Source organism: Branchiostoma lanceolatum, chromosome 15, assembly GCF_035083965.1.
Source record: "Branchiostoma lanceolatum isolate klBraLanc5 chromosome 15, klBraLanc5.hap2, whole genome shotgun sequence".
Lineage (NCBI taxonomy): Eukaryota > Metazoa > Chordata > Leptocardii > Amphioxiformes > Branchiostomatidae > Branchiostoma > Branchiostoma lanceolatum.
Window position 1 is genome coordinate 9050775 of NC_089736.1, and position 26641 is coordinate 9077415.

Below are 26641 nucleotides of genomic sequence, written 5' to 3' on the forward strand. Positions count from 1 at the left end.
TCCAGCTATAGCAACAGAATGGATTCAAACGTCGCTATGGCATTCTTTCAGTGACCGTTCTACCCCTGTTGGAAGCCAGACCAGTGGTCATCGCTCCTACAGCAAGTCAACAACACAAGAATGACCACACCTCTGGCTCGCCTGACGATACGTACCATGAAGGTCTTGGTAAGAGAATGTTTATCTTGTAGCAATATGTTGCTTGTTTGTTGCTACATGGAGTAGCTACTTGGTGTTTTTTTCTACCAAACTAGAAGTAAAGTCTGCTTTATAACACAGTTGTAATGCGTGATTTAGGAGAATACGACGTATCCATGTAGTCATGATTTCTATGTAGAAAACCGGTAATTGCAAGCACACAAAATGTACTTTATTGTTAACGTTAATAATACTTACTTACTTACTTACTGCCCTTTATGCCTCCAGTGGCAGATTCAGTCACATTTGTTAGACATAGCACATGACAGGACATGTCGGGTACTAAATTGGCCTCCATCAGGCCTTCCTGCGGTGGTAAGGATAGTTGAATTCGGTAAAAAAATGAATAATTGGCCTGGTAATGTTACACCCCCCTCCTACGCGCCCTTTGGTAGCAAAACTCCCCAGGCAAATTGTTAATTAACCAGCGTAGAGACTAAAATAACATGCATGGTGTGTTGGGACGTTTCCACCATGGATTGCCCTTTCTTAGATGACCTTAGAGAAATCATGACTCGTTAATTCAGCACAAGCAAGCGTTGACGTCAAACTAACCCACGCACCTGTCAGACTAGCACAGGGACATTATGCAGGAAAAGCTTTCAAGTTGAAAATCTGAAAGTTGCAGTTGTTTAAATCTTAAAGTATGAGTTGTAGTTATCTGGACATTAAGGTATATGTACATGTAGTAGATAATGTTACAAGAATATAGGTGAATACTTATACGGGTATGATTGAAACTACATGTTGGACAAAGTGATACAGAAAGGTTATATAGTCGTGTCTTACTAATCAACACAGAATTCGGTGAAAATAGAAATTTAGGCCGGACGAGGCGGCTGGTATAATTTGGCTTGGCCTAGCGAACACACAGGGATCAAGTTCTCGAACCAACCAATCAGCATCCAGCAAGGCACATGTGCGGACAGACCAGCGGTTACGTTTTGGTAGCGGGTCGCTATTTCAAATTCTCGATATATCTATATCTCGTTTGTCAGGATTCTGACAACTTTATCGTAGTTTTTCGCGTATAGAGACGAGTATGGTCTCGCCTTGTTGTTGTGTTTTTTCTGTTTACATGCCAGTCAATAAAACTTGCTGGTATTCCCTCCAAGAAATACTCTGTGTGGAGTGATTATGGGTTCTTTATTGATCACAATAACGGCTGAAAAGGTAGGCATAAATTCATTTTCGTGAAATGAAAATATGATTTTCTTAACATTAACTGTGGCCTACTCAGTGTCTTGTCTCTCAGGGAGATAAAAATGTTTGCTATAGTTCAGAGACCTTATATCTCTGTGAGGTATTTAGAGTCTTTGTAAATTGTTTTATGTTGTGTCATTGTTTATTCAAACAAAATTGTATTGAGTAATATCTATTTCTATTGATGGGCTTGTCTATAAACATATATTGTGTGAAATTATTATTCTTGAAAATAATTAGAAATTGCTATGCATACTGTTTCAACTACTGCTAAAAATATGTGCCATAGAAACAACTCGGTGAGAGGTGCCTAGCATATTCTTATATGATATGGAAATAACTACTGACACAGCCAAATATGCCAACAGACAAAAAGACTCACGGAAACCAATACCTCCGTGAAAATCATACTTGTGTTAGATAATAAATCCTCTGATCTCGCTATCACATTTTAGGAGCACCTTGGAATTCGACAACAGATTTGCCGGAACGTGTCTTTGCTGAGGAAGAGGACTCGTTCAACATTGACAACTCCACAATGGGTAGGTTAAAGCACTCTCTGACCTACACCCCAAATAGAGCATATTCCGGTGTCAAGCCAAATTTCTGCCCCTGTCAAATAGTCCCTCCAAAACTGTTTGAGGGTTTCCAGTATGGTGAGGGGAAGAGAAGTGTGTCACACTCGTAGGGTGTGGTGATTTTAAAGCAGAAGTCTGAAAGAATGTTGAGAGGAGGGGTGAGAATGATATATAGTCACTTGTTCCACTTGTCACCAGTTATATTGCTCTGTATTGTATACGTTTTCAATACATTGTTTTATATTGCAACTAGCTCTCGGCCACAAATTGTATAAAAAATTGCAAATGAAACTCGTTTTTGTATTGTATTAGGCAACTCGTCGGCTACCGTGTCCATGAGCCTGGTCCAATCTGACTCTGAGAGCGAAGCTGTGCCGCTGCAAGTGATGGTGATCAGCTCTATTGTACTGGGCATCTACAGCATTGTGGGGACACTCGGCAACGGACTGGTGATCCTGGCCTTCTGCATGTACAGACAGGTACAGCAAGCTGGCTTCATTTTCAGATACATATACAGGCCTTTCATACGTCGTCAGTTGCGCCGGTACGTCTGTTAAGGTCGCAGAACACAGTAATTATTCGCGACCTCCGTCCCAATAAATCAGTAGTGGCGTAATATCGGACATCAAGAAACAGGGCTCATTTAGGAATCTTACAGGGAATCTTACATTTTCCAACTTCAGTGATGTTTGTAACAACAACAAGTAAAGCCACAGCTATGCAGCCAGGTTGACAAGAACTGATACTGCACCCAAAGGGATTCATCAGAAACACAAACGAAGACTTACATCTCACAGACACGAGTCATTAACCACCAACTTGAAGATACATTGACAGAAGGTTGTGACAAACTTATTAACACCCCGTCTCCTGAAAAATATCGGGGGCTTTCTCCAAGTCTTACATCTTACTGACACGGGTCATTAACCACCATGATAGATTGACAGAAGGTTGTGACAAACTTACTAACACCCCGTCTCCTGAAAAATATCGGGGGCTTTCTCCAAATCTTACATCTTACATCTTGCAGACACGAGTCATTAACCACCATGATAAATTGACAGAAGGTTGTGACGAACGTATCAACACCCCGTCTCCTAAAAAAAAATCGGGGGCTTTCTCCAAATCTTACATCTTGCATCTTACAGACACGGGTCATTAACCACCATGATAAATTGAGATAAGGTTGTGACAAACTTAAAAGCACGCTGTCTCCCGACAAAAAAAAAAACAAGGACACTGCATGCTCATGAGTAAGAAGTAGAGCCCAGTTAATCAAAGATTGCCACCACCTTTTGTCAATTTACCAAAGTAGTAAATGACCTGTGTCTTTGAGATGTAATATTTGGAAAAAACCAAGAACCCGTTACCGTAAGATGTATGATTTGAAAAAAAAAGCCAAGCCTTCGCTTTTCCCAGGAGCCTGCTTGCTGATGATATAAAAGCAGAGCCTAGTGAGCAATCTACAATTGATGGTTAAGAAAAAAAGGTTGCATAACCTTAACCTATCCAAGTAGCGACACAAAACGATGAATCCCCTTGGGTACAATTCTATTCGATGTAAGATTTTATGTAAGATTCTAAAATGTGCCTTGTTCTTCTATGTCCGATTTCTTGCCATGTATACAATAAGTAGTTCAGGTATAAAGCAGTGCGTCACAGTACGTCAATGAAGGTTAGACAGTACATGGAAGTGCATCGCAGTATTTGAAAAAGCCGTAGATATTTTTTCTGTGCATGTCAGTAAGACTCATTGTTCATTACACACGACCACATAGCCTCTACCAGGCTCCAGACGTGGCTGGAAAGAGTAGAATTAGAGCAGTTGGCCAGCCGATAGATACAGTTGGCCACGTCGACGCTGACCGATTTCTAGTCTTTCCAGCCACGTCTGAAGTCAGGTAGAGGCTACTAGTTACCCTCTGGCTGACTGTACTGGTTCTGTAGTGAGTGAGTGTGTGTGTGGGAGGGGGGGGGGGAGCTCAGTCATGCATGTTTGGGACCGCATTCTTCCCACTGCAGCGCCACCTAGCGGTGTGCAGTAGAACCAGTCATTTTTGCTTAAAAAATATACATCTTCTGTTCTTCATCTCCAAGGTGGCGTTTTGATTCCAATTTTACACACCTTTGAGGATAATCCTGTTGGACATTTTGTGCATAATAAAATGAGGATTTTGATTTCCACAGGTGAGAACTTCTGCTCATGCATTCATCGTGAGCATCGGCGTCAGTGACATCCTGATCACGGGTCTCCAGTACCCAACAGGGATAGCATCCATGATCATCGGTGCCCCGTCTCTCGGAGAAGCCATGTGCCCCGTACTTGGCGCTGCATTGTTCTTCAGTATCTATGTATCCCTCTTTTCTGTGCTGTTGATCGCCTTCAACAGATACACACACATCACCAAATGTCCAACCACATATCAGAAGCTGTTTAGTCCTTTCAAGTCGTTGCTATGGGTCCTGTTGTCCTGGGTTGTGAGTGGGTTGCTGGTAGCGCCTGGGTTTCTAGGCTACGGCGAATTCGGGTGGGGAAAGCACCGAAAGTGTGGCATGACAGACGACAATCCCTACAATGCACACTACGAGTCTAACATCTTCGCAGTGTCCTACCTGCTTGTGTTCTGCCTTGTTGCTGGGATATATCTCAGGATCTACTTCTTCGTGAAGGATTCTGTGGTGACGATGGCCGAAGCGAATCTAAACCTAGCGAACCGCGAGCAATACATCTCGAGCAGGGTGATCAAACAGACCAAACACATGTTCATCATTTTCTTCGTCTTTACAAGCACTTCTGCCCCGTTTGTCCTATTGCACAGCATCGACAGTCACTACCCCTTCCTGCCCAGTGAAGTGGCGTTTGCGCTGATTGGGATGTATTGCTTGAACCATGTCATGAACCCGTTTGTGTACGCTTGGAAGCTGCCTGTGTTCAGACGTGCTTTCAAGGCCATTATCAGGTGCAGGCGGCAGCTGCCGTTCCAGGCAGGAGCTGGTGTGAACTAACTCATGATCCAACTCTTACACACAGAAACAAGAGTTCGGCGACCTCAAATCTCCATGAAATATATAGTATGCAAATTAGGCCCACATTTGCATAATCTATATTCAACTATGTTCACCGTCACATAACTTTCAAATGCCACAAGTATGAAATTCCACTTATCTACCAATATGGAATTACAGTATTTTCTCATTAATTATGCAAATTAGGCCTTCATTTGCATAACTTTTATCTATCAATGTCCTTTTGTTACATATGTTGCATTTTTTAACTGTCTTGCATAGAGTGGGTTCATAGAATTTCCTTATTCATATAAGGATTGCCTTATATATGCAAATTAAATTCTGATTTGTATTATTACCATTTCATCATATCAAGTAACACTTAAGCTATCCACATATCAAAAACAAGTATACAGGTTTGGTTGTATATCTCTTTGTGGTTTGACCACCAGCTGTTGGGCCCCTGGGGAATATTTGATCCAGTTTCGCTACTAACAGGTGTGATCTGCCACAGCATGCCTAGAATGGAAATATAGATTTCCCTCATTACTTATGCGCATTCAGTTCCAATTTGCACAATTTGCACTTCATTGTGTACATCTCTGTCCAAGCTACCTGCATATCAAATAACACGGAAATCTGTCGTTCCTTTCTTCAGTTATTCTCCTAGCTTGGAAGATGTTGACAAAAACGCCAATGCAGTGCCAGTGTCACATACCAGGGGGCCCAAAATCGACCTTGACCATTGTTCTTCCAACACCTACCCACATATCAAATATCATTACAATCCATCCAGACTCTCTTCAGTTTTGCTGACTTCAAGCATTTGGACACACACACAAACACACACGAAAACACACTCAAAACAATATCTCCATGAAAAAATCTCAATTTTTCCTCAATTTTTCATGGAGATAACAACACAACACACGACGCAACATGATTGAAGCGCGTGATAGAATCCTCTATACTAATGATGAACATCTGTAAGCTACCTGTATGCCTGAAATCATGGAAATCTGTCCTTTCATCAGTTATTCACTTTGCAAGATTTCAACAGAAACGCCCCTTCAGTTCCAGAACAAGCTGCTAGGGAATCCAAACCTACGGTGACCACAAATATCCGAAAGCACAGACGCGCACACACACACACACACAGACACACACGGAGAGAGAGAGAATGAGAGAGACCAAAGCAATAACCTCAATTTTTCATGGAGGTAATAATAAAAGAGAGAAAAAATGGAAAAGAAACTTATATTGCAGACCAGACTGTAAGACATTCCATGTACATAAAAGTTATACTTTGTGTCCTGATATTGTATATGTATATTGTGGTGTACATAAGAGGGCCTGTGGTTTAAGACGGGTTTGTTAATGCAATGTTGCCTTATCAACTGTTCTCGGTCATTGGTGTAACAGAACACAAGGTTTTGCCCATTTCGCACAGATATGTACAGAATTATATTACTGTGTAGACGTAGTCTTTTACAGACCCCTCTGATCATGGACGTTTTATGCAGTGACGAAAGAAAGACAAAAAAGGATCTTATTGCATGCTGGAAGACGTGGGGCAGTATGGGTAGCTGATAGTAAATGGCTTTTGTATATTTTCAATAAATCTATGAAAAAAAGTGAAAAATGCTTTAAAAAAAAAGAAAAGAAAATGCATTCTGTCATGTGAATGTGATTATATGCTTTCTCCTTTCATGAAAAGTAAGGTTATTTGAAAAACTGTACTTAGCGTCATACTTACATGTACTTACTTAGTTTCTTATCAGTGTTTTCTCATATTGTAACCTAGTTATTAGTTTTTCTTTCTGTAAATTGCAGTATGCTCTTATAATTGTTGCTTTTGTCATACATTGTTTCCTTGTTTAACTGTTGAGAAATGAAGTACTATCATCGGTATAAACAACGAGGCATTAAAATGATGGTAAAAGTACCCGACACGTTTGAGACTTTTTTGAGACAATTTCGTTTCTCATCATGCATGTACCATTCATCGCTGCTACTCCTCGCCAGGAACAGATATAACTGCATATTCCTTAGTATTCCGACAGGGGGCGTCTTGGGGAAGTGTGAGCACGCAGCAGGAAACTCCCATGCTGTCGTTTGGCAGACAGGGCCCCTTGGACCACCTGCCCGTCAGATAGCTGTAGATCTGAACCTGGAATCAGAGAAAAGTTCCTTCAATCCACAAATCAATCAATCAATCAATCAATCAATCGATCTATCTATCAATCAATCAATGAATAAAAATGTTACCATCTAAAATATTGATATTCCAGCATCTGCATAAACGAAATGTTACCTTGTCAATAGAGCTGCATCGGGTTTTACACCAGGAGGACCCGCCCACAAGGTAGATTTTTGTCCCAAGGACTGCCACCCCTGCGCCCCCTTGCGGCCGTATCATGTGCTCCACCTCTGTCCACGTCTCCGCGGTCTGGTCGTAAAATTCCACCGATAAGGCGTTGCTGTGCACAGTAGAAGACACTATCTCCACCCCGCCAGCCACGAAGATTTTCTCTTTCATGACGCACATCTGATGCAGCGCACGCGACGTCCGCATGGGGGTGCATGAAATCCATCTATTTCGACCGGGACTTTGGCGGGGGCTGTAAGACCACATGGTCGGCTTGGTACAGGCGTCTCTCCCGAAGCCGCCGGTGAGGTAGAGCCGGTCGTTGAGGCTGACCGCCGCGTGGCCGTGCCGGGTTTCCCGCAGTGGAGTGACGTACTCCCAGTGGTTTTTCTCTGGCGTGAAACACTCCACTGTGAACAGGGGCCCGATGTTGTTCTTCCCGCCAGCGGCATACAGTTGGTTCCCCATAGCAATAAGGCTAAAGTCGGCCCTACAAAGAGTTATGAAAATCTACATCAAAGAACAATACTACAACGTTAACCCTCCAAGTGTCAATACACTAGTGCTCAAATGTCAGGCAATTTGTATGTTACAATAAATGTGGAGTGTGCAATCAGGAAACTCCATGGGACGTAATCACACGTTTCGATCACTGTGCTTTTTGATACAAATTAAAACGATAAAACATAAATACGTTGTGTTCGCTCAAGGAGGTTTGCTTGAGCTTAGTTTCACTGACATGCAAATGAACATCAACATGGCGGGCAGCAATTGTTGCCATGACGACGCCGTGATTGACAGGGCTACAGCCCTGCAGGTTTACCGTGACGTGTTCATCCTGGAGACGGGGAGCCACTCGTCCTGTCTCGGGTCGTACCGCCAGGACCGCCAGCCCACCGAACCAACATAAATCGGGGCCCTGGAAAAGTCGCAGCAACAAAATTTTAAGCACAAAAAGCTTATTTGAAATATCGTAAAAAAATTGTAATAATGTGTACAGACTACCACCTATTCTGTGCCTCAAGGATAAGAGCTGCCCCGCGCTATATGCAAAGGCCATTCCCACAAGATGTTGCCAAAAGCTAATTGCCTGGGGGGGGGGGGGCTTTTAGAATACTTGGCAACTCAATCGCAGTATTACAATAACGACTCCGCTCCTGAGGCCTCGCCAAAAATGCATACAGGCACATGTTGTAAAATGCAAAATATGCTACCCGTAGGAATCACCAGGTGTCTTACCTATAAGGATCGCCGGGTGTCTCTCTTTCTCCGCCAACTAGGTACACAAAATTATTCAGAACGGCTGCGCTTTGATGAGTGAGCGTTTCCGGCATCCTAATGAAAGTATGAGAAAACTCCCATTATTGTCATTCTTTCAACAGCCAAAGCGTAAAAGGTTCCAAAGATAACCTAAAAAGAGAGAGATCAACAGAATATACAAACCTTGTCAACAGTTGCCAGTCTCCCAGGTATGGGTTCAGAAAGTAGACGTCCTCTGACAGCTGTTCCAAGTGTGACTCTCTCCCCCCGAAAGCCACCACAGTCGTAAATTCCGACCGTACTTCAGTTTTTCTTTCCTGAATCAGCGGCTGCGAATGAATTTCCTCGTCATACTTCTTCATGTCTTCCCACAAGTCTTTGCAGTCCATGTCCTCCACGAACCATTTCATCGTGTCATCTAAATCTCTTCGACGAATCAATGTCAATCGGACTTTTTCAAGCAGCATCCTTCCAAACTCTTTTCTTTCGGGACTTCGGGAGATCCACCAGCGTACGACGTCAAAAACTTCCTCCTCAGAACTCACTTGCAAAGCGTTGCAATCGAGGAGTTTTGCAACCCTTCCAGCGGGCAACTCTGCAAAGTATTCTGAGTCTAACATCGTTTGAAAGTTTCGCAAGATGAAGTCGTTGACCACATCTTCTAGTTCCTTCACGCCGTAAAATTGGGCAAGTTCGTCAATGTCTGCACAGTTTTCGATGTCGATGTTTTCTGAGAGAAAATGACAGCACACATCAACGACTCCCTTGCATTGAAGAACGTGTGCTACGTTTATGATATCTTGAATGTTTTGCACTTCTAGCGGAATGCACGAAGAGTACACAAAGTCTATTATGTCTTTTAGCACCGCAGGTTCCATTTCGCGCAGCCAGATCTGTTTATCGTGCGTTTCACGCATCCCAGAAGCAAACATGGCGTGGAAATAGTCCGATGCCGCAGCCAGCACTATTTTATGTGCCGGTAATTTGACGCGCTCCGACACCACTACCGCATCACAGCAGATGCTATCCCTCCGCATCACATACAACCCTTCCAGCAAGTCCAAGTGATGTGTCCAACACGTGAATTCTTTGGGATGATAGAACCGTCTCGGCAAATTCTCACAAAACGCAATAATTGGTTTCAAGTCAAAGAAAGTGGCCAACTCGTGTATTTCATACGAAGTATTTCGTGTGATCTGTATGTGACCTGTATACATGTATTCTACAGTTGTCTCCAGAACTTCGTGGCAGACATCTTCGAATGTACATGTCATTGGGTTACGTTCTTTAGCGTCTGGCGTGGAAAAAAGTTCTCGGAAGAAACTACTGCAAGCAGCGAGAACGGCTTTGTGCGCGTGTACTGTTCTTTCACGATCTCCTGCGTGAAGTATAACATCACATAGTAGTTCCTCTTCCCATAGAGCATGGAGAGTGTTCAGTACATCTTGTGGATGCTGCAACGATGAGAACAGTTTGCCTCGTGAATATAATGGAAGATACGCCATTGTCTTTGGCTTCTGGTGTCGGCTTTTCAAACTTCATTCTACGTGTTCGACAGAATCTGAGAGGGATAACAGAGGAAGGGGACAACAAAATATACAAGAGAACTATCAGAACAATATCTGTAGCTTTGAACTGTTGTTCCTTAAAGGTAACCAAAGTAATATAATAGGGCCCAAAAAATGGAAATAGAAGAAGAATACTGAAATCTTTATGGTAATGACATTTACTAACATTGTTGAGCACATTTGCGTAAGAACTTCATACTGTGAGCATTTTAAAACCGCGCAAAATCGTGCTGTATGATGACCCCCTTAGATTAATGAGCCTACAAAAACTCTGGCCACGATGTTCAGTGAGTTCTCACATCACAACGTCATATTTCTGCATAATAATAATGGACGTTGCTCTACATTGTGATAATGTTGTTTGAACTAATCATGTATAGAAATGACTAAATAAATTGACTTTCAAAATCCGATTTTCGGGCCCTGCTATCATTTGGTTTCCTTTAAGCTTGTTACAGACATACGGAGACGTGGATTTTCATAACTAAAAGGTTCGACTGACAATTCTAGAAGTTTTGGCAATATGTTTGCACAACTAAAATGTCAACAAAAAATCCTCGTATTTCACATACATGTATCATAAACATCTATTTGTAACAGCATACAACAAGAGGCTTTAATCTGCATGATATGTATGCTCCAACAAGCCAAAAAAATGTTTGCTTGTTCAAAATCTATTGATATTTTTTGCACTAAATGATATCAACACCTACAAAGATTTCACCACATGACTTTTATTGTTAGAGTACTGCAAAGAATTCCAAGTCAAATAGGAAATTTCAATACATCTGTAATAAAAAAAGGATCATCATACTTAGAAATCATCTTGAGTTTTAAGTTTTGTATTAGCTTACCATTTACATCTAGAAGACATAGACTGTCAAATGTAGGTACAACCACGATAACGCAAACTAATAATGTCCTACATTGTTGTGTCAAACTAGATATTAGAGAAAATGGTGCATAATAAATATCTTCCTTTAGAAGTTATGACAGCGCAATATACGCAGGTTACATGAACTATGAACATGTGGTTCGGTAAGTTGCATCACAGCAGTGGTATTGTAAAACAAGGCTTGTGAAATAGCAGCTCCCTCTTGCACCAGACTCCATACTGCAGGCAGCGATTGGGGTAAAATTGACAATTTGTTTCACACATTTTTGATATTAAGTAAACATTTACAGCTTCCTTGCTTTATTTATCTATGTTTGTCGAGCTCAATTTTAGCATTTAAAAACATCATTCTTCTTCACACAGCTATTTGCAGAATTGTCAAAAGAGAGAATTTCACTGGTACTATTCTTTGGTGAATAGTATAAATTTTCAATGTTTTCATACAAACCTTGCATGTTATACAATTGTTACTTGTTTATATTAAGCCTAGTTATAACATGCATATTTTCAGTAATTTTCATATGCAGCATTCTTGCTTTTTTGTTGATATTCAATATGTAAAATACTGCTCCTATCCCCTCTTGTATATTCCTGATAATTTCATGTTACTTATTGACTTATGTTATCAAGAACTTAGAATTTCTAGTAACTGCAACATTGAACAACAATCAAACTTAAGTTAGTGAAATAAAAATGTACAACACAAATTATAGACCAAACTTAAAAACATTAGGATTTCAGAAATATCTTCTTTTCATACATCACATTTTCAACATGACACCACAAGTCCTGCGTGATATTTCCAGGAACAATTCTTAAGAAAATCAGTCCCTTTTATCCCAAAAAAAATCCATGTAGGAATGAAAAATACAAGAACAAGGGAACTCTGCTAAACCATATTATGTTGAGACTATTTGCTCCATGTCAGTTCAAGATTTTGATGCTCAAAGCTGAATTTCCACACCATATGCTGTATATGGCAGTGCCCATCTCTGTTTCTATTGCCCTTGGGCCTCACAGCTGCACAATCACTACAGCAGGGAGCTAGTCCACTGGTGAACATCAAAAGTAAAATTCTAACAGTTTCTTACAGGTGCATTATACAAGTACTTCTTGTTCTGTCACTTCAACATTATCTTGGTCGGGATGGCCTTCATTATCATCATCATCACTGTCATCTTCGTCAGCTTCTTTGTGATTGGTTGGAGGGTGGATGTAACACTCTTCTTCCTCTTCCTGGCACATGCACCTCCCAAAGGATTGTGGGAGGGTGATGGTGCAACATCCGGACCCGCCGAGTTTCTCGGGGAGGTCTGCAAAACGTTCCCAGCTGTTGTGCGCGGGGTTGTACGTGTGGACGTCCGCGAGAGTACAGTAAGGCTCGACACTGAAGGACCATCCGCCAAGCAGGTAGATCTCTCCTGAAACAATCAAACATCCAGTTTGCTGTAAGTTTACAATCTGTCACACACCTGCAGCCAAACTGGCAAAAAAAACAGAAAAAAAACAACAGAAAAAGCAAGTTCAAAGCATTAATTCTTAAATATTTTCAGAGTGATTGTATACTGCGAGAAATATCTCTACCCCTGAGGCTTTGCAAAAAATGCCTTTGCCCCTGTGGTGTTGCCAAAAAGGAAAAATTTGAACTTACCATTGTATGCAATGCTGGCACCTCCGGTTTGTGGTGCTACGAGAGATTGCACTGAAGTCCACTGGTCCGTGCGAATGTTGTAGCACTCAACATCCAAGACATCCACGACAGCAAAGTGCATGTAATAGACAATGTCTTCCCCCGTAGAGTTCTGGTACCCTCCCATGGCGTACAGGCAGTCTCCGAAGGCCGACATGTGGTGAAAGGCGCGAGGCCGTCGCATGGAAGGTTTCTGGGACCACCTCTGCATGGTGCTGGGGTCCATGCACCACAGGTCGGCTCGGTACTCGTTCATGGATCCGCCGCCGCAGATGTAGATCACCCCGTCGTGAACCACCCCAGCATGACCGTACACGGGATTGTCCAGACTCGCGCCAAAGTCCCACGTGTCTGTTTCGGGATCGTACACCTCGACTGACGACAGCTCATGGTTTCCGTTCCTACCTGCTATAGCGTACAGGTGGTTGTTGGTTGCCGCCAGGTAAAAATCAGTCCGTTTCTCGTGCATGGGTTCGACGCGATACCAGCGGCCGTGTTTGCCATCCTGCCAGTTGGGCATGAACCGCCACACCGACTGCTTGGCTGAATGGTACCCAATCACAGCGTTGGACTCTCCTCCGGCGATGTAGACAAAATTATTCATGACAGCTGAGCTGTGGTAGCTGATCTCCTGAGGCAGTTGGATCTTCCCAAGGCTTTTCCATTCTTTCGTTGGTGGGTATAGATAATAGATGTTGGCAGTTTGGTCGCTTTCTTGAGAACCGCCAAAGACAACGATAGTCTTAAAGTCGGAGCGTATCCTTGTTTCCGGTGACCTGACCAGGGGCTGGCGGGAAATCTCCTCGTTGAACTTGACCCCAGCTTCAGCGAGGCTCAAGCAATCTGGCACTTCGTTGAATATAACTCGAGCAGGTCCCTCCACGGCAATCATCAACTGTCTGTAACTCATGATCGGGAATCGAACCTTCTTCATCAGTCTTAGAGCGTGCCGCATGCGGGAACCTTCGCTCTCATAACGCAGCCATTTGCATGCGGTGAAAAGGACTAGGCCTTCGTGAGCCACCTGCAAAGAGTTACTGCCTAGGATGGTTTCCATCTGTCCCACTGTCAGCTTGAGGAAATCCGCAGAGCTAGAAAACGCTTTGAAGTTCCTCGCGACTAACTCACAGAACGCAGCTTCCAGCCTTGGTAGACAATACTCCATGGCGACCTGCTGCATTTCCATACAGTTCTGTAGGTTTAGTGATTGGATGAAAGAATTGCAGCAGAGATCAATGGCAGATACAGACTGCAGGTAGGTAGCCACTTCTAACTGTTGCAGAGCCTTCTCTCCAGATAGGTCCATCTTTCCAGTGTACATGAAGTCAATCAACGACCTCAACCCTTCCCCGTTAACACCCGAGAGGTCAATGTGATCCATGCTGGCTTCTTTCATTCCGGACGTGAACATGGCCTTGAAGTAGTCGCTACAGCTGGCGACAACCAGTTTGTGTACCATGATGCTGCCGCATTCTGTATTGATGGTGAAGTCTGTGTACTTCTCTTTGTCTCGGAGTTCACTTAAGCCTTGGAGCAGTGGTTCCGCATGGTGTAACTGCAAGCAACGTCCAAAGTCGCGCCGAGTCGTGATCCCATTCCCGCAGAGGATACCCAGATTCTTTATCATTTTGTACACTTCGCTGTTTGATAGGTTTGTATTGGGTAAAACTCGACCATACAAAAGATCCACCATCACTTGTAGTTTGTCGAATGGGAGGATATCAATTGCTATACTTTTAGCATCTGTACTTTCTAGCTTTTCTTTGAAGTAGAGACTACTTGAAATCAGGATGGGTTTATGAGCAGGCAATGTTTGGCCATCTGCAGTAAGCACAACATCACACATCACTCCATCTTCCCGTAGCTCATACGCACTGGCCAATAGCATGTCAGCATGAGCCTGTAACATCGCAGCTAAGGCTCCTGCATCACTACCCTCTGATTGGCTACCTTTGCCTCCATCTGTTGGCATTACTTCATTACGATTGGTCACATTATTTTGAGCAGCTATTGGTTGATTGCAAGCTATACTGTCATGTGATTGGTCCATTTCACAGTCCTGCTGCCCCAGGGCAGAAGCCCCTTCGTCTCCTGTGCCCTGATTGGCTTGTTGTTCTGCATGGCCATCACTCTGCGAAGCACTTGCCTCTGCATGTTCCATAGCTACCTGGAATCCACAGGGCATGCATGTGTTAGATGGTATCAGTCTAAAAACCATTCTTGAGAGAGTTAAGTTCTAGTTTTCTGTGAGACGCAGTTGCTTGGAATGGAGAAAGCAGGGCCTTAAACCCAACAATAAAGAAGACATTCATGTGTGTGTGTTTATGTGTTGTGTGTATGACTGGTAGTGTGTGTGTGTGTATGAGCTCGTGCATGCCTGTGTGTGTGTGTATGAGTACTTATGTATGTGTGTGCACCTGTGTGTGTGTCATGTGTGTGCAAATGCATGTGTGTGTGTGGGTGTGCATGCATGTGTATGTGCGCGTATGTGATGTGCATGTGTATGTGTGTGCATATATGTGTAGGCATATGTGTGTGTGTGTGTTGGTGTGTTGTGTAATCATGACAGAAGCAAGATGGCAGCTTTAACTTTGATTTATTGTGTGCAAAAGCAACAATTGGTAGTTTCTACGGTAATTCTACCATGAAACATGTGTACAAATGTACTTTGTAATTGTAGGTCAATCAAAATATGGACAGTCAACAATAAAGAAACCCTAGAAAGTGAGCACTAGAAGTCTAAACCAGAGGTTGGTAGCATTGTAAACATACTGAGGGAAGAACATTTATAGTAGTAATTCTATTGTAGATATATCACTGAATCTATGTGTAATGACAATGTGCACAAAGCAGTTAAAGAAGCTAAAGTCTATAGCCTATCAAATTATCAACAATAGAATAACAGCAGAAGGACAACATATTTCCCTCCCATAAAGTAAAAAAGAGGAGTGAAATACAAATGTATAAAAAGATGACAGTTGACAGAGATACATTTGTACATGGATAAACAGAGGTATAGTTAATGCTTGTACACATAGTGTACAAATAATGTTTCTGCAACTGTATGGTTGCAATGACTATCAAAGCGTTAAGGGCTATAGGATACATTTTGATCATGAATTGAAAATTATCTTTATACACCTAGCTCTGTCTGATCTCTTTATAATACTTCTTGCACCACAGTAGCACAGAGAGCATATCATATGTGAAGCTGTGAACTTGGTGATGTCATGTTACCATATTTAGCAGACATGTTCAAGTACATATATAGGGTGAGTATGCAGGGGAAAACAAGTCTGTCTGCTAATATGAGTGACACAGTCTCTAACAGTTGTCTTTAGGAATTGCTTTATCCAAATACGGGCCTATCCCCTAGCTAGGTTCTAGTTTGTATAATACATTTTCACTTCCTTTATAGGAACAAAAAGTTGATACTTGCATATATAACTATAATATAATGAATGTTGTTTTCAACACAAGCTGACCAAATGATGTACATATTTAGAACAAAATCAAATGTTATATTTGTAGATCAGTCATGAAGGTCATTTCAAGTTGGGACATGACAAACTTAGCTCATGATCAGGCAGCGTTGACGTAAAAATATATACAGTCTTGGAGTCATGATGTGAAACTTAAGACATTATTTACATAAAGAATGAGCTCTAACCTTGGTCAGTACATGTACACGCCCCTAGCCCCTGCTGTTGTCGGACGTTCTAAACTTAGCTCTCCAAAATTAGGCCAAAAACAGGACAACAACTTCATAAAAATGGTGTCATGACTTCCTGTTTCCTCCCGGCGCTGTGCATCATGGGTAAATGCCAGTTCAAGGTTAAAGGTTAAGTATTTCCTGACGTCACTTCCGAAACATCTTGGCGTCACTTCCGGTTTTCCCTGACGGATGAAAACAGGTGTTTCGGTGAAGTGTGTGTCATCCTTTACGTGAGTTATGATTATATTTAGTCATTTGTGGACGCACAGCTTGTAATATGATCTTGTGGTATGCTGCTCTTCGCTTAACCCAGCATATTTCTGCATGGGTGGGCCTCGCAAGGCGTCTGAAAGCCCCGAATCGAATTTCCTGAAAAATGCGCTATGCTAAGCAATATGTCATCAAAATGTCAAAGTAGCGTCACCATGTTTATTAGTAGAGCGGTAGAAGAAGCCAGTTAGCGGTGTGTGTGCGCGTGTTCCACTCCCCTCCTTCCCTCCTTCCCTTTTCTCGTACGGGACTCAGGTGCAAAACCCAACCATGCCAGGTGTGTTTGACCGTTACAACCTTTAGTTTTACCTTCAAGTTCAAGTTCACTAGTTGAACTTGCATGTTCCCTACTTGTGTTATGTTTAGTAATTAACTGTTGGCATTAGGCTCTTCACAACATATTTTGTTGTCCTTGAATCATTGATTTGACAAATTGGCTCTCTTCAACATGATAGTGTCAGTTGCCATGGTAACGATGTTGATAACGAGCTGTGGTTGGTCAGGTTGCTTGCCTTGTTAGCTGTAAGATGACAAGCCACTTATTGCAATATGATTGCGCTCGGGTGTGTGTCGCCATTTGTGTGTGCGATCACGTTTTCTGATCGGCTCTGCGTGCCTGTATGGGACACAGATAGGATTGCTGCGAAAATGTTTCAGGCAAAGGTCCAAAATCATGCCAACTGTTGACTTACTGGTGCTCTACCAAAGTAGAATTATACTATAATTTATACTCATGTAATGTTTACTTATTTTGTGACAGTTGATAGCTTAGGTGATGATTTAGATAAAAATGATGCTAGTTATACTAATCAAGAGCTTCAATTTGTATAATTAATGAGGAAAGCTTAGAAGTCTGCTGCATTCCATTATATAGGACTCTCAAACATGTGATAAGTGTAACTGAGAAGGTAGGAAATAGTGATATATATCTATTATGCAAATGAATACCTAATTTGCATGATTAAGGAGAAAATACTAATTATTCCATAGTGGTAAATGGTGGGAATTTCATTCTTACAGCATAAGGAGGTTAAGTAAATTCAGACATAAATCATGGAAATGAGGATCTCATTTGCATGATTTATGGGGAAATGCTACAATAGCCCTCTTTGCTAAGATAAGACACTCTGAACAACCTGTGCTATTTTGGTATAGAAGATGATCTACTGATATAATCTATGAAAATGAGGACCTTATTTGCATAATAAATGAGAAACATTTTTATATGTCACTTAAAAAGGTTAACATCATTTGGTAAAGGTATGAGGTCGTGGTATTTGTTAGTAGTTAGTATTTACAAAAATAAGTTGTTAACATGGAATTCATGAGGAATTTTTGAGGAATGATCAACTGAAATTTTATGTAGTACGACATGATTTATTTCATAGATCTAAAGTTGAACATCTTATTACAGAATGTCATCCTTAAGGAATACTGTAAATCTAAAAAAGTTTTCATACCCACAAACACTATCAGGCATTTCTATTGTTTCAACCGTAAACAAAAACATACTGTGAGTGTGAACTCTTGCCTTTCTGAATTTGTTAGGTGCCATTGACTCCATCTTGCTATTAGTCCATGGAGGTTTCTAGAACCATCACCAAACTCTTATGTTTATTTGTATATCTAAAAACAGCGCTGATCTGTGCCAGGACACAGTCATAAAAGCTATTAAAAAGATGGCTCTATGCTGCCAATGTAACATAAATTGTTGAGATGACAGGAAAAATGATGATAGGGCTAAATTGGTGATACTATGATGGGAGAATATGTAATGAGTTGAGTTCTGGCAGCTTTCTTTTCAATCAATTCAAATACCAATCTGTATAAACATGTTTTCTTAAGATATAGTGTACCAAAAGTGCATATCAAACACACTTCCTCTAGTTGGTATACGAACACTTGCTTTTTAAAGCTTGTTTTATCAAGAAGTATAGAACTACAGAAAGTCCTTGCTTCTATGGTTGCCTAGCAACCGTTTGTATCACACACATGTGAGCTCTTGCAGGAACAGATGTTTAACTTAAAGACATAACTCCACTTTGTTTCCTCTCTATGACAAATAGCATTCCATAAAAAGCAATCAGAGGCGTATGCAGATGATCGTTAATTTTCTCCGCCCACTGTGTCGATTTCAGCCATCCGTGGTATCCGGCGGTTCTACAGTTACCTGGGACGGTGGGTGCGCCCGTACGAGAAAGATGGTAAGTTTCGCTTTTAATATGTGTTTTGGATATCATTGTCTTTTCAAGGGCTAACACAAAACACATTGTTAACATATAGTAGAACTAGATATCTCTATGTTTTTGGTCAGATTTTGATGGTTGTTTCAACCATCAGAAATAGATGCTGACTGCATGTTATGTATTGCAATGTATTCTGTATGACTGAAACCTTTTAGAGATGCTATTTTTGCTTTGATATCATGTAGATTTGAGACGAAAGTGTAAGACTTAGCTTCTTGGTTGAGAAAAGTTACTATCTTAAAACATGTTAAAAGAAATCTTTTTCCGTTTTTTTAATGGAAAATTTCTAGAATGAGCCTTTCTGTTGAAATCTGCATCTGGGCATACAGTTTCGATAACTGAAGATCATTTTGTGAACAGTCTTGGTAGTAGTATCATTACGTTCATTGTTCCTTTTAGAATAATTTCTGACATACTTTCAATGACACAACACGTCCATTCGTAGATAAGGGCAATGACCCAGTTACAGTGCCATGTATGAGATTCTTGCATAGATTTAGGTGTCAAGCAGCTGACTCGTAAATTTCCAGGGAATGTTTTGCATACCTCGCATGAGTTAATGATCCTTTGAAGTGGAACTCTAGCCTGGTATCCACCCTATTCTAGCTCCGGTTTGCTTAAATCATCAATAATCATTTCGGATATCAAATATTTCTAAGAAGCTGCATGTACTCACAGTAATTCACTTTATCTTCACGCTAGCAATATTTCACGGTGTAAGGAAAATGGACCTTTTCACGGAACTTTAACTTCACGGTGGCTGCAAGTGATTTACAGAACGGATGTGTGAAGGAACCATAAATAACAACAACAGGTTTTTTTTACAGTAATGGTTAGTTCACGGTACAGAGGTGACAGTGAACATAAACTCACATAAACTCACAGTGAAAGAAACAAGAAATTACAGTAACTGGAATCAAACTTATGAACTCTGGAATTTGTCTTAGGCAAACATTCAAATGTCAGTTGATCCTCCATCAACAGGTGCCAGTGGCTATTTTGCAAGGTTGGTCAGGTTTTGAAAACTTCACTGGACCAATAGGGAATTAGTTCATAAAAGACCTAGTACTGCCCGAAACCAAGGAAGTTATAAACCAACTTTTCACTGGTCCGGAATTTAGATGACAAATTTCTATGCATCTTTGCTTGCAGCAAGGAAATCCTTTAATTCATTTTTCAGTTTAAAAAAAGCACTTTAAAGCATGTCAATAATAACAAAGTTTTATCTACAAGACCAAGGAGTTATAGGACTCTTCCAGCTTGTTCAATTTACACTTTCTTTAGATGATCATGTCATGTAACTTTTTTGGAAGGACAGAACTGACTTAAGTTTTACGAGCATCCGACAAGTTTCTAAGTCAGTAGGTCAGAATAGTCAAACTTGTGGACCAATATCTAGCCACTGTATAGATAATCTATCTGTGGAAAAGCCATACCCATCTAAAATTGCACTTCCTTGTTCGGGCCAGTACAGTAAGACATATGCTTGCCTTAGCTGATGTATTACGCCGAAGGGTGGTTATACCGGCTCTATAGCTACAGAGACAGATGCCGAATGGCACTAATTCCCTTGCCCTTGATAATCAAATTTTTTTGGACTTGTCCTACCCTGTTTGGCAGGGAAGCAGTCAGAGGAGCTAGAAAGGGATGGATAGTAGGCTAATGTAATTTGGACACTCCCTTGGATCTGTAGCCTCCGTTGCAGTCCTTTTCCCCGCGGGGTTTTTTCTTTCAATTTTTTTTGGGGGGGGCGCCGCGTATCTGCTTGGGATCTCGTATCCGCCGTGCCCCTGTGTCCGCTATAGACCCTGTGTCTGCCGCTGAAAAAAAAATGCCGCGGGGAAAAGGACTGCAACTTCCCCAGCGGCAGACACAGGGTCTATAGCGGACACAGGGGCACGGCGGATACGAGATCCCAAGCAGATACGCGGCGCCCCCCCCCCCCCCCCCCCCCCCCAAAAAAAAATTGAAAAAAAAAACGCTGCGGGGAAAAGGACTGCAACGGAGGCTAGGATCTGTATGTTATTGTTGGACAAGCTTTCACACACAAGTTGTCATACCTAGCTGTCAATCAAAGTGCCTGCCTGCCCAGCATGCCTCACACTAACCCCTGACCCCCTACATAGCATGCTTGTATTACAGGGATCAAGTCATAACATTCCACAATACCCTCTCCAATCTAATTATATGTTTTAAAACAATAACTATTATACTCCTTCACCATAATTTGTGATGTATGCTTGTGTGTGGAAATGCTAAAAATGATTTTTACAATTCAGAATAACTCAGACTCAGACAAATCCTGTTTTATAAAACATATGTTAGAGACATAACATCCCTGCCCGTGGGTTGGTATGTTGCCTATGTTGTCCTGACTGGAAATAGACATCGGAGGAAGGGCTATGGCATTACGCAGGAGAGATGAACATAAATCTGTCACAAAAGTTGTCCTTAATTCACACAACCTTTAGGGCACCTTTCCACTAGATGGCAATTGTAGAGCAACCGTACAGTGACCGAAATTAGATGTGTGTAACCTTTGATTTCATAATTAGAATGATGTGATGCAAGATATAAGAGTATAATCTAGAAGACAATAAAACACAGAAAATACATGAAAAAATTTGTTCGTCATAAATGAAATTAAATGTTTGTTCACTCAGCAGTGCCAACATCTAGTTGGAAAAGGGTGTTATGAATTTATTTCCTTTTATTATAATTCTACATTTTAGAACTAGTAGGGGGGTTTCAAAACCACAGTAATATAAGGGTAGAGGACTTGCTTGCATTTATTGATTAAAATTCAACAATAAGAGAGTGTTGTTCAATAAACATACATGTTTGCACCAAATATACACCCTTCTGCTTGTAATTGAACAACAAAAAATCATACATTCAGTTAAGGATTTCTCTTGATCCTGATGTTCAATTATATTGCTATTAGTATTGTTGAATATTATCATAAAATGTTGGTGTCATATAAGCACCTCAATAGTATTGACAAAATGTTGCCTTTCTGGCTACACTAATATCCTTCCCCCTGTTGCCTTCTCACAATGCTCTCATCTGAGATATTTTTACACCATAAACAGAACTCAAAGCATATCTGCTTTAATACAGCACTTGGCCATGGTAATGGCTCAGCAGGTTTCATTCTAAACTTGGAAACAACACCACTTGACCATAACCTTACCCAGCAGGGTCTAGTCTAAACTCAGTACCGGGGGCGCTCCACCCTCATTCTTACTTTGAGTGCCGTCGGAACAACATTCAAATGTAGAATTCGTGGTGTCACATTTTGTCCATTGTATCCTTTATTAAAACAACCTCTTCGCTCCAAATAGACATGTACTACTTGTAGTAAAACCAAATCCAACATCAAACAACATGGGTGACTTATATTTTGGTTGTGTAACCATCGCCCACTTTTGCGCCGTCTCTGAGACTCGATGTTCTCTCAACATTGTTGTGCGTTTAGTACGTTTATTCTCCGAGAAAGCCCTGTCAAGGGTGGGTTCTTGTTGCTCTGGTCCAACTTGTTATATATGGGTGGTAAGTATAAAGTTTAACACCTTTCTAAATGTTGTGTTGACTTTCAAAGGCCCGCTGTTGTAGGATTGCAATGATAAGAAAAGTCAGTGTTTTGGTCTTGAGTACCAGACAAGTTCAACACATAATGTGCTGGTCATCTTTTGGCCATAGATCTATATAGATGGAAATATTATAAGCATTTTTGCTCTGGAGAATAGTTCCAGTTTTGACACCAATATCCTACAATATATAAAAATAAGTTCCTTCGTAGCTAATTATTTCAGTGATAAAAAGGGAAAACCCTTTAACTTTCTGTACTTTCAATTTACTCCAATGTTGACAAACATTGTCTTTTACCTCAACAGCCCCAAAGATGGCAGCGCCAACAAGTCCGCACACACCCGCGGAGGTGCAGCGCCAGCCATCACAGAAAGGGGGCGCTGCTGCTAGACCCAGTGCCCTTGCCAAGCATGCCTACAGACTCCTCACCACACTCAACAAGCTAAGGAAGGAGGGGGCGCTATGTGACGTAACGTTTGCATGCCACGGGGGAACGGTCCATGCCCATCGTGTTATCTTGGTGTCTACCGGACCCCATTTTAAGGAAGTCCTCCAACATCATGCTTCAAGAAGTGCAACAGAAAATGACATGCAAGATTTCCGTGGAGCTACCAAAATCGAAATTGACCTGAGAGGGTCTGGTCTTACCATATCTTCTGTAGATAAAGTCGTAGAGTACGCGTATCTTTCTGACGTCGAGTTACTGCTAAGTGGGGATGCGGTGGAAAGAAAGGAGATCGCTAAAGTTGCAAGGTATTTTAAGTTGTCATCTGTCGAGCAGGCTGCTATGAGTTTCAAAATGGAGGATCGTGTTCCCGCACTCTGTGAACCGGCAAAAATGCTTCATGTACAAAGTATCCTCAAGCACATCGATCAGTTTCGCAACAAGGGTTTTCTGTACGATGCCACACTGATTTGCGGAAAGGAGCAAATTCCTACACATAAGATAATGTTGGCTGCGCTGAGCGACTACTTCATGGCCATGTTTTCGGCGGGGATGCGAGAAACCAGTTCACAGGTCATCGAAGTCGGGGGGATCGAAGGGAGGCTCCTGCGAAAGGTCATCGACTTTGCGTACACCTCGAATCTGGACCTCACCACGGAAAACGTTCAAGAAATCCTCCACGTCGGTTGCTATCTCCAAAGCTCACTGGTTGTCGAACCGTGTTGCGAATTCCTGAAGAAGCACATTGACATGGACAACTGCGTGGACTTTTACCCACTCACAAAAACGTACAACCTTCTCGACCTTGAAGCAGTAGTGGACAAGTTCGTGTCCGACAACGTCATCGTTCTCTCCAACCGGCCACAATTTCAGAAAATGGAACTCCAGAAGCTGGTGCAAATCCTGAGCCTTGATTCGCTACGGGTGATGTCGGAAGTCGAAGTGTTCGGGATCGCCATGAAATGGTTGCACCATGACGTAGCACGTTGGGAACACATGAACAAGTAAGTAGTTTGAAATGTCTTATATGTAAATCACTAGAAATTCTTGACTTGTATATTCTTTAACCATATGATGTGGATTTTCAACTTTGCTTCTGCTTAACCATTGTAAGTCTAAGTCTCAGTAAGCTTTATTTACCATTGTACCTCTGACTGTCCCTGTAGGATCCTGGAGTGTGTGAGGTTCCCACTTCTACCACCACAGCAGATGATGATGACTGTGGCACGTGAGTGGGACCTCGTCAAGAAAGATTCTCGGTTTGTAACAATATGATGTTCTTTGCATAGATTCATTCCAAGTTTGCATTTAGAGGTCCTATTTTTGGTGAGGCCTCAGGGCAGAGGCATTTTTGGCATCATGTTTGAGTATGACAGAGATGGGGGACACACTAGGCTCTTTTTCTCAATGGCTGCAAATTGATTTAAGTTTGCAGTACTTAGATCTTGCAGCACGATGAAAGTTTCAGAGTTTGTTCGTTGTATCTTTGAGTTTGTGGTTGAAGCAATTAAGTTGTAATACAATGGACGACAGAACAACTGTTCACAGATGTTAGGAGTTTGCAATAAGAGGTCATGGCAAAAGCTGCAAACTTAAAAATGCTGAATTTCTAGAACTGCTTGGGCTTGGGCAGTCTGAAGCATTGAATGATGTTAGAATCATCATGGTTATTCAATTACATGTATGACCCATGCATTTATTTTCTAGATGTGTCGCCTTGTTGAAGGAGGCCACGAGGTACCACAACATGGTGTACCGTCAGCCCGTGCTTGAGACGTCGCGGGCCAGCCTCCGGTCAGACTACCAGTGCGTGATGACGTTTGGAGGGATCGTACAGCGAGGGGAGGAGGAGGAGAGCTCGAAAGACGTGACCTTCCTCGACACGTACAGTCAAAACTCTGCGTGGAAGGACCTCGCTGGTAGGTCATCATATACTGTAAATGCATTAAAGTTTGCATGGTTTTTATTTCGCGGTAGGGAGAAAATTGAGTGTGTGCGGTGGTTTTAAGTTTGGGGACACTTGCGTGGGGAAATACTTTTACATGGGGGACACTCTTGCATGGAGGACACTTTTTCATGGGGGACACTCTTGCATGGAGGACACTTTTGCATGGAGGACACTTTGTCATAGGGGGCACTTTTTCTTGGGGGGCACTTTTTCATGTGGGACAATTTTTCATGGGGGACAATTTTTCATGGGGAAACACTTTTACTTGGGGAACACTTACGTGGGGAAATAACTTTACATGGGGACACTTGCATGGGGGACACTTTTGCATGGAGGACACTTTTGGCTGTGGGACACTTTTTCATGGGGGACAATTTTTAATGGGGAAACACTTACTTGTGTGGGGAAATACAAAAATGTTTTCACTAACCTGATGGAACTCTTCAGGAATGTTTGGCATGTAATGTTTCAGAAATGGAGCAGGATGTGAGCTACCATTGTGCAGCTGTGATGAATAACTTCGTCTACATCGCAGGAGGAGAAGCACCCAGCATCTCCAAACTCAGCAGTCACAAGCTAGCCGTCAGCAGTGTCTGGCGGTAAGGAGAAAATGGAAAAGACATGGTGTTATCTATATATGACTGTCTCTTGTCACATGATAATCAACATAAGGTCACGTGACAAGAGAACTCCAATATGAGATCTGACTTAACCGAGTTGATTAAGAGACAGAGTTTGTCTCAAAAGCTCCCCAGAGTAGCAAAGTCTAAGTATGGTTACCATAGTTTCTTAATTATAATAATGTGAAGGGTATGGTGGCATGGTGGTTAGGGTTGTCGAGCTAGAATCCAAAGGTTCTGGGTTTGAATCCCTGACAGGTCCCAATGTTGTACCCTCGGGAAAGTCACACCAATTTTCTTACTGGACCTAGCTGAAAACGAATACCTAGCTTTGATCAGGTACATCCTCTTGGATTGAACGTCAAGAGGAGGCATCGTGATTGAGGACAGGTACACTTTGATCAGGTTAAAGAACCCAGTGGACTTATCGATAAGAGTAGGGGTCCTTCCTGTTGTGGTTGGGTTCGAACCTACCCATCTGGTTTTATGCAGCTTGTACTTGACCTACAAACCTTTTTATGCACACAAACAAAACAAGGAAAATCCTGGCTTCAGAATGTCGGACTTTGTTTCCATGTCAATCTCAGGTACGAGCCAGGGCGGAACCAGTGGCTGTCGGTCGGGTCCATGCAAGAGGCCAGGAGCGATTTCTCTCTGGTAACCGTCGGCAACCACTTGTATGCCATTGGCGGCAGAAACAAAACTGAGGAACTCTTCACAGCAGAGAGGTGAGATCTCACATGGACTGTTATTCTAGAACAGTAAGTTTAAAGTTGCAATCTCCAATGAATGTGTTAAAATCCTTTTTCACTCCATAGGGTGTCTAGGGCAGTGCCCATCTATATTTCTATAGCCCTTGGGCCACACAACTGATACATGAATGTGCAACCCCCGACCAAAATGTTGAAGTCATGTTTAAGTTCAATGGTTTCTTATGCAGAGTGTCTTTGATGGAGCTTGATTATAGCGCAAGAAATAAACTCTACTTTAAAATCTTTGAAGAAAATGTTCAAAAGGAGGATGTTTGCTAGTTTGTTGGG

At 41.9% G+C, this 26641-nt stretch overlaps 4 protein-coding genes across 5 annotated transcripts in view; 2 read left to right on the forward strand and 2 right to left on the reverse strand.

Moving 5' to 3' along the window:
• Positions 1-6930, forward strand: LOC136420634 (melatonin receptor type 1B-A-like). The gene is made up of 4 exons (XM_066407681.1): positions 1-168; positions 1857-1943; positions 2292-2458; positions 4167-6930. Exons 2-4 carry the CDS (start codon positions 1940-1942, stop codon positions 4983-4985), a joined length of 990 nt encoding a protein of 329 aa, XP_066263778.1. The 5' UTR covers positions 1-168; positions 1857-1939; the 3' UTR covers positions 4986-6930.
• Positions 6229-16591, reverse strand: LOC136420586 (kelch-like protein 9). The gene is made up of 6 exons (XM_066407594.1): positions 16437-16591; positions 8797-10174; positions 8593-8688; positions 8177-8272; positions 7300-7843; positions 6229-7155 (listed from the first exon to the last, which is right to left on the reverse strand). Exons 2-6 carry the CDS (start codon positions 10116-10118, stop codon positions 6997-6999), a joined length of 2217 nt encoding a protein of 738 aa, XP_066263691.1. The 5' UTR covers positions 10119-10174; positions 16437-16591; the 3' UTR covers positions 6229-6996.
• LOC136420580 (kelch-like protein 13) lies at positions 10900-25514 on the reverse strand. The gene is made up of 3 exons (XM_066407588.1): positions 25412-25514; positions 12728-14933; positions 10900-12497 (listed from the first exon to the last, which is right to left on the reverse strand). Exons 1-3 carry the CDS (start codon positions 25439-25441, stop codon positions 12175-12177), a joined length of 2559 nt encoding a protein of 852 aa, XP_066263685.1. The 5' UTR covers positions 25442-25514; the 3' UTR covers positions 10900-12174.
• The window catches only part of LOC136420583 (kelch-like protein 9), an 11667-nt gene continuing 1643 nt past the window's right edge, over positions 16618-26641 (forward strand). Inside the window, exons 1-7 of one of the 2 annotated variants that reach the window (XM_066407592.1) lie at positions 16618-16711; positions 18890-18955; positions 22894-24037; positions 24200-24292; positions 24741-24952; positions 25454-25580; positions 26189-26329. In XM_066407592.1, the coding sequence (XP_066263689.1) occupies positions 22902-24037; positions 24200-24292; positions 24741-24952; positions 25454-25580; positions 26189-26329 (1709 nt within the window). In that variant the 5' untranslated portion in view covers positions 16618-16711; positions 18890-18955; positions 22894-22901. Of the gene's footprint in view, positions 16712-16750; positions 17029-18889; positions 18956-22893; positions 24038-24199; positions 24293-24740; positions 24953-25453; positions 25581-26188; positions 26330-26641 lie in introns of those variants that run through there. The other variant, XM_066407591.1, reaches the window with a different exon arrangement.

Bases quoted from the DNA above. Each gene is read 5' to 3' on its own strand.
- LOC136420634 (XM_066407681.1), top strand. The intron at 2,459-4,166 runs GTACAGCAAGCT...TGATTTCCACAG, and splicing joins CCTTCTGCATGTACAGACAG to GTGAGAACTTCTGCTCATGC.
- LOC136420586 (XM_066407594.1), bottom strand. From the start codon at position 10,118: ATGGCGTATCTTCCATTATATTCACGAGGCAAACTGTTCTCATCGTTG. The intron at 8,689-8,796 runs GTTTGTATATTC...TACTTTCATTAG, and splicing joins GACTGGCAACTGTTGACAAG to GATGCCGGAAACGCTCACTC. The intron at 8,273-8,592 runs GTAAGACACCTG...CGACTTTTCCAG, and splicing joins ACACCCGGCGATCCTTATAG to GGCCCCGATTTATGTTGGTT.
- LOC136420580 (XM_066407588.1), bottom strand. From the start codon at position 25,441: ATGCCAAACATTCCTGAAGAGTTCCATCAG. The intron at 14,934-25,411 runs GTTAGTGAAAAC...TGTGGATTCCAG, and splicing joins TTCCTGAAGAGTTCCATCAG to GTAGCTATGGAACATGCAGA. The intron at 12,498-12,727 runs GTAAGTTCAAAT...TGATTGTTTCAG, and splicing joins TGCCAGCATTGCATACAATG to GAGAGATCTACCTGCTTGGC.